The sequence below is a fragment of the Lathamus discolor genome, chromosome 9 (assembly GCF_037157495.1).
Source record: "Lathamus discolor isolate bLatDis1 chromosome 9, bLatDis1.hap1, whole genome shotgun sequence".
NCBI lineage: Eukaryota > Metazoa > Chordata > Aves > Psittaciformes > Psittacidae > Lathamus > Lathamus discolor.
Window position 1 is genome coordinate 8,185,760 of NC_088892.1, and position 14,145 is coordinate 8,199,904.

Consider the following 14,145-nt stretch of genomic DNA (forward strand, 5'->3'; position numbering starts at 1 on the left):
TCAGATAAAGGATGCATCGAGTTTGGTGGCTGTCTGAAATCCTCAGCTTCATCAAAATGATGAAGGCCAGAAATCAGACCTAAGCTACTGCAGTTGTGTTAATAGGAAGGTGATTGTACATAGCTGACCATTAGGCTAACTCAAACCTTCTTTGACTTCCTGATGATACTGAGACTGATTGTTAAGACACATAAACCAGCAGCAAGTGAGAAAAATATATAATACTGTTCTCAAATGGACATAAAACCATATTTCCAAAGTAAGGACGATTGACCTCAAAGCATAAACCTGCTTCTTGTGAAGCAGTGTTAAAAAAACCCTCTTTGATTTCAGTAGCAGGAGAATCTTTGGTTCCTGTCTTTGTGTGTGTCTCGTGCGCCTCCAGACTGCATTTTCAAGCGCTGAATTACTTCTGGCTTTTATACCATCTTAAATATATATTGGCTTTTTAATAGAGCTTCAAGCTTGCTTGCTTTCTGCTTTCAGCTTGCTTGTAAATGTCCCTGCTGCCTTTCAAATTGTCTCTTCTATTTTTATTGCATTAAGGAAGAATGTGCCTTCTGCCTCTAAATTTGCATCTTTTTGATGTAGAAAACATTTGTATGAAATGTATCCATCATGTTGCAAACCTGCTATGCAAATGCTGCTTTTCTCCTCCAGAGCTAGTGTAGCAAGACATCTGCTGATATGCTGATACCCTTGTGCCCGAAATTGCAGGTGAAAGCCACAGGGGGAGTGAGAGCAAATGAAAGCAGGGACAAGGGGAGGGGGGAAGGAGGAAGGAATGGGAGAGGGAAAGCAGGAAGGAAAGGCTTCAGAAAGCTTGTAGTGAGATGTTTTAGCCTTGCTACTTATTTTGCCCTGCATCTTTGATAAACTCACATGTAAGAGCAAAGGGCCAGATTTTAGGAATGTCTTAGATATATACGTAAGTCCACCCTTGCCATTTGGGTTTTGAAAATGGCAAGGGTGAACTTAAGTACACCTTATGAGCTGTTGCACAACTTATGTCCAACATCTTTAGGTGCTTAAAATACTTTTGGAAATCATAAGGTTTCAGGTCTACAAACTGCTAATGAGCTTCCAGCTGAGAGCCAGTTGGGATTCCTGCTTCCCAGTCCGTTCTGGGGTATGGGCTAAAATGGTAAATGTTGGGTTGTTACAGAACAACTCTTCAGGTATGTTTGTAGTGTCGTGGGGGTTGTAGGTGTTAAACACTATGGGCTTATCTGAGAAGTCCTAAAATCAGACCACCTCTTTATGCCTCTGGCTTCCGTATTGTTAATCTCAGAACAGAAAATACGCTCTGTATTAGGTTTTTACACATAGTCATCCTTAGAAACATGTCTTGCATAACCCCCTTGTGGTTGCATCCAGTGATACAAGTGACAACGTAGATAAAGATTTAAGCAAGTTGATTAATCTTTTAATTCAGTGTTTAAAGTTATAGCCCTGGTCTCTCAGAATGCTGAACACTGTTTTTGTGCCATTGAGTAAGAAAACTCTGCTGTTAGCAGTTGCTCAGCTTGTTCTGTCTTCACTAGACCTGAGGTTTTGTCTTTCCTTATGCCAGAAGAGAAAAAAAAGTCCGAGTTTAAAAAGCACTTGTAATAGCTCATTCCCACATTGGTCAGATCCATAAACCAACAGAAAGTTCCTGTAAAAGGAACAGTGGGATCCTGCTTTTCCTTAGGGCTGCAGTGGGCTTGGCTAACTTGAAGGGACAGCCTGTGTATGACAAAGGTTATTTCTGAGCAGAACCTGGTACCATGTTACCTCTGCATGGGAAGGTGCTGAGCAAAACGGCTCCTGTTGATGCAGATGGAAGTTGCAGTGTGTGACTGTTGAGGCTTGTGTGGGCATGGACCGTAATGTAACATGCTGTTTCCCTGGGCATTTAGTTGATAAAGAACCCTCACAGAGCTAATTCTGGGGTATAAGATTTTAATTTTAGTTAGGCAATGCCTGAAGTGAGGAGCAATTGAAGCACCAGGCCTGTTGTGTTGGAGATTTAGACTCTCTCTGAGGTTCATGTTCATCCCACTGATTTTATTGGTGACTTCTCATGATAGCAGAACATGTTAATTTTGTATAACTCTGATTAGATAAACACCAGCAGCTTTTTTAGGTGTGATTACAGCCTTCTTGTAACTGCATGCTTTGGCAAATGCTCTTCTTTGTCTGCACAAAGCCCAAATCCTTATGGAAGATGATGGTGTCTGTTACCAGGACCAAACTACACGTAAGTTATATTGCAAACTAAGCACTTGATGAATTTCCTCCTTAAAACAGTGTTTCTAAGCTGTATTTGTGGTAGATATTTTAGACCTTGTCTATACGGTGGTGAGAGGGAAGTTTATCATTCTGATCAATGAAATCCTTGTATGACGTTCTGAGGGTAGCTTTGAAACTGTATATTAAATGCTCCCTATAGGCGTGCTGACAGGCTGAGCCATGCTGCAATAAAGGTGTCTGGAAGAGACATTGAGTGTTACTCCTTTCAGTGCTCAAAGCTAGGGAAGGGTTTGAATCTTTTTTTCCCTTTTAAATTTGGGAAACAGTGCTGTATCGCAGTGCTGTTCTCTGAACAGTTGAACTTATCTGTTCCTTCATGCTCATCACTTCGAAACAGGCTTTAGTGCATTTTAAAAGCTATGTTGGGGTTGTCTTTCTCCCAACAGCACAAACTAGTCCTTATTTTGAAGAGTGAATTTTCCTGCTAAGCCATTTTCCACCTTTCCTGCTAGAGGCACAGTCTTGTATCATCAGCTAAAAAAGGTACCCTGTGGAATGGGGAGTCTTTTTTCCCTTGAGAATTGCCCTTCATGCTTAACTTTTTGCTAATTCAGTTCCTACTCATTTCTTTTGAACAATATTCTCTGCTCTTCCCACACACCTTTCAAATCAGGGGTGATTGCAGAGGCAGCCTCTCAATTCTTCCATTACTCTGTATTTTAAGCGTTGCTTCAACTTGCTCAGCAATTTTTATTCCCCGCTCCCCAATTTGCCTGTTTCTGGGATCAATTTATTCTATTCCTCTGTGGTACTGGGTTCTTTGGAGTCAGAACAAGTACTTACGGTCCAGGTACAAGTGGATGTTTAATTGTTCTCTGGAGTTACAGGATATATGAAACCTGAAAGCTGTTCAGAGCTGAATTCAAATGAACAAACCCCAAACCTAAGAGCCTTCGTAAAATAAGATCTGAAGGCAATCCATGGCCTTTCCATTCAATTCTCTTCTACATTAGGGGTGAAGGAGTGTGACTCTGGGCTAACTGGTTGTGAAAGGGAGATGAACAAATGACATCTGTTTCATATTGCTCTCACTTCTCTATCTTCTCACTTCTCTCCTTTTTTATTCCTTCCCTACTGCTAGCAAGGAAAGGAATTACAAATGGGATGTTTGCAGCCTTTCTCCTGGATCCAAAATCTGCCAGGATTGAAACTCCTGCAGGGATAACATTTTGTCTTTAAATGTGACAAAGAGCAAAAGACTATTCGAACATTCAGGTCTTCATCCAACTCATTTGAAAAGAAAACTCTTCTCCTTTCAGCCAGTGTGCCTATTCGTGATGAATAGTTACAGCCCAGGACTACAATATATTCCATACTCATATTCACCTTTAAAACTGTGCAAGGAAAATAAGTTGTTAAAGGGTGGGAGGAAGCAGAGGGCTGAGAGGGGGAGTGATGAATGTCACTTTAAATGCAGCTACTTTGTGCCATTTCTGGAATAAGAGCACGTTTCTTTTCCCACAGCATGGGCTGGAGACAGACTCTGTGTAATTTGAGGGCTGTAGGTAAGCAGAAGGCACCTTGTTCGTCCTCACTGCCCCCCTTTCAGATCTGAAAGCCCAGGCAGCATGTCCCTGGGGTGGGTAGAGCTTGTGTGCACTGTGGCTAAAGGAGTAGGCTAGAGGGGAGAAGGGAATAAAGATTTTAAGGATTCAATGCATTCTGGTCAGTGTTGACTTTCTTTTTAGCTCCAAATCATATTTCAGATGGGAAAAGTTATGTGAAATAACTGCATTTGAGATCAGTTAATGTGTCAGAGAGCAGTTGGTTACATGACAGGCACCTGTGCATTGCTTTAGCTGAGGCTGGCAGGGGCTGAGGGACATGCCACCATCCCCTTTGGGGGTTGAGGGGCTCTGCCTGCATGCATAGGTAGTGAGACAAGGCTTGTATGGGTGTGGAGAAGTGGGTGCATGAGGAATGGCAAAGGGTGAGGGGTCCCTGGAGCCCTGGTGGGGATAGAGAGGAAGATGCACGTTGGGTGAGCAAAGGGCGATGTGTTCAGAGGGGTGCTTTGCACACCTTGGTGCTATGAGAGAGGATGTTACATGCGTCTCTGTGAAGGGTGGGTGGATGCGTGCATAGAAAGCTGCTGGTACCCAGGGGAGCACGGTCGCACCTCTGACTAGAGCTGGATAAGCCCCAGCAGGGGCCGCGAGTGGCCCCGGGCAAGGCTGGGGGGCAGCGGGGTGAGCAGCGCAGCCCTGGGTGCTGCTCTGTGCTGTGCCGTGCCAAGCGCGCCGGTGCCGCGCAGGGCTGTGCCGTGCCAGCCTCGTGTGCCGGGTACCGCACCGCGCCGTGGTGCCCCGGCTCGGCGGCTGCGGAGGCTGGAGCAGGATGCAGCCCAGCAGGAGCAGCCCTTGCTCGGTGAGGCACCCGCCGGACCAGCAGCGCGTCTGCAGCAGGCGCTTCGCGGTGCTTGGGCTTTTTGCTGCTGCACTCTGCACCCCGCGCCAGGAAAACGAGCTGTGTTGGGAGATCAGCTCCTGGGGTAGCTTCCCTCTGGAAGGGGCACACGTGCCCTTCGCTAACGGGGAAGGGAAGGACGCTTTTCCCTGTGTCCATTTGGAAAATCGCGAGCGCTGCCCCCCTCGCTCCTCCACTTTGTTTCTTAAGGAGCCTCCGGTTCCGCACAAAGGATTCATCATAGCCATGCAGCACTCACCTCCGCCGGCCACATCTTCCAACACTCGCTGGGCTACTTTCAGAAGGGGAGAGTGGTCAGGGGGTGGCAAGCTGGGAGCCCGTGCTGTAGCCTCACCGCGGAGGTAGTTCCAGACCTTGCGATCTGGCCGGTCTCGTCCCCTCCTTGGTCTTCAAACCGGAGGCAGATAGTGCTGAACAGGCGCGTTGTTGGTGCTGCAGATGCAGGGAGGTGGAAGAGCTCCACGCACCCGCCACCTCAGCAGCACTCACTGATCCCAGCCAAATTCTTCAACTTTATTTAGGGGGAAGAAGAGATCACATGGGGAGCCTCACCAAACTGGGAGGAGCTTGTTAGTGCAGAATCAGGTCACTAACACAAAACCCGGGAGTTAGTCACAAAGATTAATTGTGTTAGCATAATCCAGGCATGGAAAACAGGCTGAGACAAAGACAAGGGTTGCTTGTGGGAATTAAATGATTCTGTTTTCCTCCCTTGTCTGTGTAATTAAGCAGGGTAATTTCTTGCTCCTTTTATCAGGTGAGTTTTCCTAATTGAGGAAGAAATAGACTGTAAAAGAAATGCTTTCAGCTTCCAAGTGCTTCTGAGCACATCCTTCCTGGCTTTCCGTGTGGCATTTCTACAGGCTTTTTGGATGTCTTTAAGCACTTCTGAAAAGCTGTCTGTCCTGCTGCGTTGTGTCCATTCAGTCCTGCAGAAATAGATGCTACAGACCCCTTCCAAAACATGCACATGGCCACGTAAGATGGTCTAGGTTGGAACGGCCTGTGACTCCAATCTTGAATTTGCATCTCAGACAAGGCAGGGGCTCATCCCTTACTGTCCCACCAGCTTAGAAATCATTGTGGAATCAAGTTTGTACAGCACCCTGTTCTAATCTCTGCCTTTCATTCATTAGCAGATGGCAAAGCTCCCACCAGGAGCACAGGTAATACAGAAGCAGTCCCTAAGTGCTGAAGAGCTGATTGGTGCCAGGACTGCAGCAGGGTCCTTATGGCTTTTCGCGTCTTTGTTTGTTTAATAACTGCACATTCCCCAAAACCTGTGATGCATTTAGATTACTGAGAGGCCAAGCCTCAAAAAGCAGATGCCTAAATACATACACAATTTGTGGAGGAGTGGGCCTGACTTTTATAGGTGTTAAGCAACTGTTCTTCTGCATTTCCATCTGCTTTGAAGTCACATCCCACCTGCCACCTTCCCCATGTCCACGCTTTTAAAAAGAAATCAGCTTTGAAAAGTAGGCTGTTTGGTCCTTTGCTTACAGAGGCATCCTGCCCAAAAGAAGCTCCATCCTAAAACATGACAGATGAAGGGGAAGTCAGTGACCAGGTGGATTCCCACAACAAAGCTAAGAAGCCTGATGAAAAACTACAGGAGAGCTTGTCTGTCTGCTGCGCACCCAAAAATGACTTGAAGCAGTCATCAAACAAGTTGTACTTGCCTGCAGAGTGACTTGTCCTTCCTTCACCTTGAGCAAACTTAACCAGCTTTGGTAGTTAAAGGCTGAAACAGACAAAATGTTGATTCTTGGCATCTTAATGAAGCGCCTTTGCATTAGAGATGCCATCGGTCAGGGTACCACATCAAGAAAAGCACCTTCATGCCATTGTAGACCAGAATGTGTAAGTAGCTCTGAGTCCTTTGGTGTGCAGTGCACTTCTCTGCTGCTGGAGTGTAACTTCATGCTTCTTGCTTTCATTTCCCCAGCCTGGGGTGCCCAGGGGTGACTGGTGCCTGTTCCACGCTCCCTGCTTCCTGGGGGTCTCCTGAAGGAGTCAAGGGAGGGCAGGAGGAGGAGATGATTTGCAATTACATTTGGTTGTTTTGTAGGGCAAATCAATGGAAAAAACCCACTGTACGCCTTTACTAAAATACAGGTATGCTGCAAACACAGCTGGAACCTGTCCCTGTGCTTTGAACTCGAAAATGGTGTGTTTCTCAGCTAGTCGTGATGAGAACCTGGCTTTTATTACCTGGGGACTGACCTTGATGTATAACTTCCATTTCAAGTGTGCAGAGGCCTGGTTTTCAACAGAGATGCCATCTGTTGTTCTGTGAGATATCTTTGGTTTTATTTCTCTGTGTTGCCAGCTAGCAATGGAAGAGAGGATAACAAAGCTTAGCAAAGGCTTTTGCAGGTCTAGTTAGCCCTTACTTTATCACCCCCGAGTTCTATGTTTCTGACTGACTGAAGTTTTCTGCCTTCTGCATTTCATAAAACTTCCTTTTATATTTCTTTTTAGATACAGCTTCTTACTGAAGAATCTTATGTCAGCTTCTTAGTGAAGTATGTCAACTGAAAAAGCTATATATATATAATGTGTGCATCCATACATATTTATATATGTGCATACTTTTACATATGCAAAGACCTGCAATACAAACTTCTACCCGTTTGCAGTAGTGCAAGGGTAGTTCTTCCTCCATTTATATTTAACTCTCCCCAGCATTTTGCCTGTGAACTCATAAGTTAAACCAATAAGGAAACGCCTGTAAATGTTCTAATATATTTTTATGCTAAATTGAATCTTTTTTCCAAATACTTGTGCATAATCCAGCATGACTAATACCCTGTGAGCTCTCACACTATCACATTTGCCACTTCCTGCATCTTTTCTATTTCAAGGCTTGTCACTGGACGGAAACTTTTATCAAGCACTTTGAAGGTTATGGCTGTGTAAGAGAACTGTTGACCAACTACAGGAGCAGTATTTATAAGGTACAGCTCGGTCTCCTCCAGGAAAACTCACACTTCCCAGAAAATCAGTGCTTCAGGAGATACTTGATATGGCTAAGCCCACATCTCCCAGTCAGCGCTGGCATACAAATGCCCAACTGCATTGCATTCACTAGAACTTAGACCAAAATATCTTTGTGCTTGTGACCTCCTGACAAAGAATGCTATTCCAAGTTCATGGGAGCCATTAGGAAGACCACAGCATGTTCTGACAGTAATTGAAGGGCATAGAAGAAAAATGAACATTGGAACTCCTTGAGAAGTTCTTCAGGCTTTGAAAAATGGCCCAAAGCGCCTCTCCCAGTCTGCAGTGAAATGTTCCTTATTCATCACTGCAGAAACCTCTGATGTCCCAGTCACACTGTTGACATTTCCATTGCTGCTTCTATTTTAAATGCGATAATTAGTAATTTTTCATGCTTCCAGATTGTCCTTTCCCTTAGAAATTTAAACTACAACCAGTGACAATTGAAAGCACACCAGCTACCACTATAGCATAGCAGTGTGATACAGAGATATTACTTTCAGGGCAGTGTTTTCTCCTACCTTCAATGCTTATGTTGTTGTCAAGGTGCTTGTCTTATGATGCAGAGGTTGAAACCGGTCCATTATGTGTAATGGGCCACCATCTCATCTTGGTGCAGTGAGAAGGTGGTTATGGCTTTCCTCATTTAGACCAGAGCAGGCATGCATTCAGAAAGCAGAGTTCCTCAGCAAGGCCAAGCCATCAGATTCCCCTTCATTTGATAAAGTTACAAATATTGACTGCAGGGAAAGAGCAGAATTTGTAGCCAAACATAATGAAATGAAATCCCATTATGCAGAAAGTTTCAGGCCTTGTGTGGTGGTGTTCAATCCTAACCAGAAGGTTTGATCTTACTAGGGGAGATAAAATTGCCCTAATAAACCCCTCAGTTAACTGTCTATTCCTGGATGAGTGCACAGTGTAAGAATGGCTTTCCCTGATACATCTGTCAGTATCACTGACTGTAATAGAATGCAGCTTGATCATAAAACATGGAAAGAGTGGTGAGACTTCAGAGGCATCACTGGTGGGAAATCTGAGTGTTCCACTCGCATTGTGCATGGGGATCTGTGAGATGGCTCCTGAAGAACACTGCCAGCCCCCGAGTTCTTTATTCCAGAAAGAAGGCAGGCAAGAGCAGGGGTGGTTGGAGTATACAAAAGAAATAAAACTGAGGGGTTATTGGGAATTCTGAATCAATCTCTGCTATTTTTTGCGAGTAAAGAGGAATTTAGTGATGTTAAAAGGCATCCCAGCTAATACTGATGGAAGGAAATGCTTCTGCACACAGCACAGTGTTATCCTGTAGGATTCTTTTCTGCAAGTGTGCAGGTTGAAAGCCTTGAAGGATTTCTGTAAAGGTGTCGGTGTTCATGCGGGAATCGTCCATCGTTATGAGCCTGCAGTTGTGAGACACACGCTGCTCACACGTGCAAAGAGGAAATGCCCTTTTGGGCACATTTCCTGTATTCCTTTTTCTCTCCAAGTGTAGAATCGTTTAAAAACATCTTTATTCAAAGGCATCTGGGACTGACCAGTATCAGAGTCCTGGGCTACACAGACGACATGTTTGATCTTGGATAGCAACTTTTGTTTTCTTCCCATGAAACAGTTCTGGTTTCATGTCTGCTGGGTGAGGAGTAAATCCTAGTTCAGAACAGTAATAGGAACCTAGATTTTTCCACTGAGGTCAACTCCTGTGTCTATCTACATAACTGTCTGGTCCTAGCATGAGTGGCTAAAGAACTAATGTATTTCTTTTATCAGCTCAAAAGACTCATCAGACCAGCTTGAATCAAACAATGAACATTCTGGAAACGTAAACTCCAGTAAGAGCATTCTAAAGCACGCAGCACAGGTACATCTCATTTTATGCTGCTGCACTGCAAAGGTCAGGGCTATTAAAGAAGCTGACATGTTCTTTACAATGACCTCAAGGAAGCTCAGAATAGATTTCTGCCAGCACCAATCTTGTCATTCCTTGGATTTTCTTTTGTTGCCTCTCCTGCCTCATGTCGAGCGCTAGTTAAATTTAAACACCATCGTGCCTCTGATAATCTCTCCCATTCATGAAGTAGATGGGAGACCTTGGAATAGTCTTCCATTACCTAAAGGGCCTGATGAGATCTGGAGAGGGGCTTTGGACAAGGGCCTGTAGGCACAGGCCAAGGGGAATGGCTTTAACCTGCCAGAGGGGAGACTGAGATGAGCTCTGAGGCAGAAGCTCTTCCCTGTGAGGGTGCTGAGGCGCTGGCACAGGGTGCCCAGAGAAGCTGTGGCTGCCCCATCCCTGGCAGTGCTCAAGGCCAGGTTGGACACAGGGGCTTGGAGCAAGCTGCTCTAGTGGAAGGTGTCCCTGCCTGTGGCAGGGCTTCAAATTGAGTGAGCTTTGAGGTCCCTTCCAACCCAAAGCAGTCTGGGATTCTACAATGTGTACCCTTGTGAGGGCACTTTCCTGTGCTACGTGTACCCTCCTGTGCTTTGTGTTTGGGCTCCTGTCCTCCCACCTCTGATTTTCATCTAAAATGGAAATAGAGCAGCTTCCAGAGTGTAAGGCAGCCCTTTTCCACAGCTGGCAGACCCAAGGTGAACAGGACCACTCATTTTCTTTCAATAGGGAAACAGCATCAGCTGCCTCCCTTCCCTTGGAGACTCCTGGAAGCCCAGCCAGGAGGCACTGGAGCTGGGCTTTTCTGCAAGCGCTGAGTTCTGGGATGTGACTATTGGAAAAGGGAAGGAGCTGGGTACAGGGTCTGACAGGGGAGTGACTGCAGAGATTAGAACATGAATGCGGATCCTGGTGGTGCCTAGTGAGGGAAATGGGAAAATAGGATGAAGAATCAGATGTGAAGACGGGACTGGAGCGGAGACAGTTTGGCAGTGATGGAAAAGAGGGAGACCTGAAGGAAATAAGCAGCAGGCTCTGAACAGAGTGCAGGAAGAAAGGAGGTGGTCTCAACAGGGTTAATGATGTACAAGAGTATGTCTGACACTGGTTTTGGTGGAAGGAGAGTGGTGAGTCCCCTTATCCTGGTAACTGTAGGTGCTTCTCTTTGTCTTCCCACTTTCTTCCTGGTCCTAGATCTTTTGGGTCTGTGGACCTGGGTGCATTTCACTGCTGCTTCTGTCTGATAACCACATCAGTAGCTCTCACTGTTAACTCAGCTAAACACAGCCTTGGAAAACATGATTCAATTTCTGCCTTTACTACTGAGATTCTAAGGTCAAGTTACTGCAAAGGAAACCTTTTTTGAAGTGTTCATTAACTGAATGTTCCTTATTTTCCGGATACTCAGTTTGAAGCAATATCTGATCTGCAGCAGCACCGTATACTTAGAGCTGCAGCTGGACCTGAGTTCTCAGTGTTTAAAGCACCATATAATGCCAAGCGCTCTATTAGAAGCATGCTCTGATTTTCTAAATGGGAGATTCCAAATTAAGGAATACTTTTATAACACACAAACTTTCTAATCGATTTTTCACCAGGTTAGAAAAAATGGAAATGTTGGGACAAGAAGTTCCTAAAACTGTATTAGTAATGTGAACCTTAGAAAAGCCATGGATACATTAATCATATGTGCTTAGAGTAGGGTCTGAGTTTGGTGAAGTCAAGTGGGTTAAGCTAACCAGAGAGGAAATGATGTGTAATAGAGCACTCAACAAGGGTTCAGCTGTTTCTGAGGAACCCCCTATGGGGGCAAGCCATCAGCATTGCGCTGCACACTAAACAACAAGGAGAAAACAAAGGCTGAGTACCTGCTCATTAACTGAGAACCATCCAGCCTATCCACAGAGTAAGGGTCCCACAGGAGCAATCGCACGTGATTGTGTGAGTGAAGTCAGTAGCACACAGCATAACAGAGATTCACGTCGACATTGCATTGGGGATCTGACTTCTGGGGTCTCAGTGCTTGACTTAGCGTTGTCCACAATGTTCTTTTAGCTTGGAATATTGTGTGTAATATATAGAAATGTTTTTAAATAAACCTGGTTTGTGTCCAAGTCCTGTCGTTTTCGCACTGCTGCTGTCACCGCTTCTGAAGGAGAAGCAGCTGGTGTGCTAAAAGAAGTTATGGACTTTGAAATCCCGTAGGGTTAGGAACTGAGTGGTTGGAGGCAGATATTTACACAAATGTCATCTTTTTAGGCCTGCTAGATTCCTCCCACTGTTTTCCCCACTGGATTTTATGGAGCAAAGTGTAAACATTAGCTCTGAGGTGTTTTGTGGCTCTGGGCTGCCTGTGATCCTAACAGTAACTTGGTGGGGCTCCATGGTTGTGGTTTCTCAGTGGCTTCTCTTCTGGTTTTCTCACTTCCTAACTAGGAAGTTGGGGTGCTTTGTAGTCACCAGCAGCAGCGCACTGTGGGACCTGGGGGTCAGACTGAGCCCAAGTGTTGCCAGCAAGGAGAACCCACAAATTGAGTTACCTGCTCCGTTCATCACCTTTGGGCCAGAGCAGAATCCAGCTCCCACCCTCTGATAGCTGTGTAGGCCCATGCTGCATAAAGACAAATCACCAACACTGGGTTTAATCATGAAAGTGAGCAGTGTGTATTTGACTGCAGGGAGCAGGTCAGGTAAATAGGAATTTGTGCAGTTTACTCATTTACTTAGAAACAAATGAAATTTGGAGACATCTCTTTAAGTACGGAAATCGTCATCTTAAAGTAGTTCTGTTTTGTTTATTCACAGTTCCATGAGTGTAAATGAAAACTGATTAGTTTCTCTTAATCTCATCATCTTGGCACAAAAGAAAGGGCTCCTTTTTTAAGTCCTTGAGAAAGACCATGAGATGTTTGAATCCCTTGAGTTTGTGTCTTTGTGTGTGTCTCTGTGTATTCACCTCATCCTTGGTGGGGGCAAAGTAACTTCCCACCTGTGTAATGGTGTTAACTTATGAACAGCTCTGTTGGCTCCTTTCTGCATCTGTCCCTATATCTGTGTTACAGACCCCAGCATTTCTCCCACTTGCAGTTTTATTCTGCACTCTTTGTTCTTCCTGCTTCCCACACCTGTTCCTCTGTTTGCTGAATGCCTGAACTCTCCACTCAAAACCTGCCCATGTCTTTTGTATAGCTACCACTTGCCGGTAAGTCAAAGTGGTATTTATGTACCGTGTCACTCTGTGGTGTGATTTCTTACTCTTTGAATTTTGCTGGTATAAACTCTTAAGGCAGTTGTGTTTGTGCGGGAAAAACCAGTGTTTTCACTGATGCAGCTACAGTCGGAGCGGTGCAGTAGAGTTCTGATAACTGTGTCATTCAAGAACAGGAGATGTGCGATGCCAAAGCCCATGTGTCAGCAGATCTCATCTTCCTGTGGTGCGTGTTTTCCTCCAGCAGAGAGTTTTATTATATTTGTACAAAGTGCAGCGTTCCTGGTGCATTTCATTTGCCTTGGAGCTCTTTGCCAGCAAGGGAGGCTCTAATCCTATCTCAGCAAAGTGGTGCTGGGGTAGGGATGACCTTAGGAGGATTCCCTAGTGCATGCATTTTAAACCTGGAAAATGAATCTGTGCTGGAGAGTTTTGCTGACTTAAATATCACCAAGCTGCACAGTTCCGCTAAAGGTGGAATTGGTACCAGCTAAAGGAGCCTTGGGAGAGTTGGGAAATCGGGTTAAGATCACCACAGAAGGACACAGCTGGGTGGTAGATTGTCACCTGCCTGAAAGGGTGTAGGTGTAACTACCAGAGAGCTGTTGATATGTAGTATATGACATAATTATTACCAGCAGAAGTAATAATAATGAGGGTATATATATATAATATATGAATGTAATAGCTAAGACTGGAGTAAAGCCTTTCCAAAGGCTTTATCTGTTAAGTGCCAGGAGCACATCCCTGGAACAGACAATCCTGGAAACCTGTTTTTTTGAAACAGTGGCACTGAGAAATTCCATATGAAACCAGCGTGTGCTGGGATGCAGATCCAGTACTTCAAAGGAAGCTGTTTTCCCAACCTTTTGTTGCAATGGGTTTAAGTTTCATTTGAAGCTCTCTCAGGCTTCATCATGACAGAGCTGCTTAAGCTGGTATTTCACATGCACAGTTCATGCCTTAGCATTTACTGAGCACCGTATAGAAATGATCCATTTAAATCCACATCAGTGGTCCAGGAGTAAACCTCTGTGAACCAACATGGACAGGCTTTCAGAGCAGAGCTGGTTCTCTTCCTCCTCACTGTCAAAAGCCTTTAAGCTGTTTAAACTCCTGCTTCCTACTGACCCCTCAGATTGAATCACTTGACACAGTAATTGGCACAGTCTCATTGCCTGGGGCCTTAACGCTTTTAATGATGTCCAGACAAATTCACTATTAAACAAGTTCCGAAGCAGCTCAGTGGGAAGTGACTTGGGGAAGCAGAGGATCAAAGCACAAAGCCGAGAAATGACTCCTGAAGTGCTAATAACTTCTGATA

General features: G+C 45.0%; 1 protein-coding gene across 8 annotated transcripts in view; it reads left to right on the top strand.

Annotated features, from left to right (window-relative positions):
- The window catches only part of C9H8orf48 (chromosome 9 C8orf48 homolog), a 63,253-nt gene that overhangs the window by 21,599 nt on the left and 27,509 nt on the right, over nucleotides 1-14,145 (top strand). The window contains exons 7-8 of one of the 8 annotated variants that reach the window (XM_065689203.1): nucleotides 5-109; nucleotides 6,228-6,409. The exons of 5 other annotated variants lie outside the window; for them this stretch is intronic. In XM_065689203.1, coding sequence (XP_065545275.1) covers nucleotides 5-60 — 56 coding nt within the window. In that variant the 3' untranslated portion in view covers nucleotides 61-109; nucleotides 6,228-6,409. Of the gene's footprint in view, nucleotides 1-4; nucleotides 3,954-6,227; nucleotides 6,410-14,145 lie in introns of those variants that run through there. 2 more of the 8 variants (XM_065689204.1, XM_065689202.1) reach the window with 2 other exon arrangements.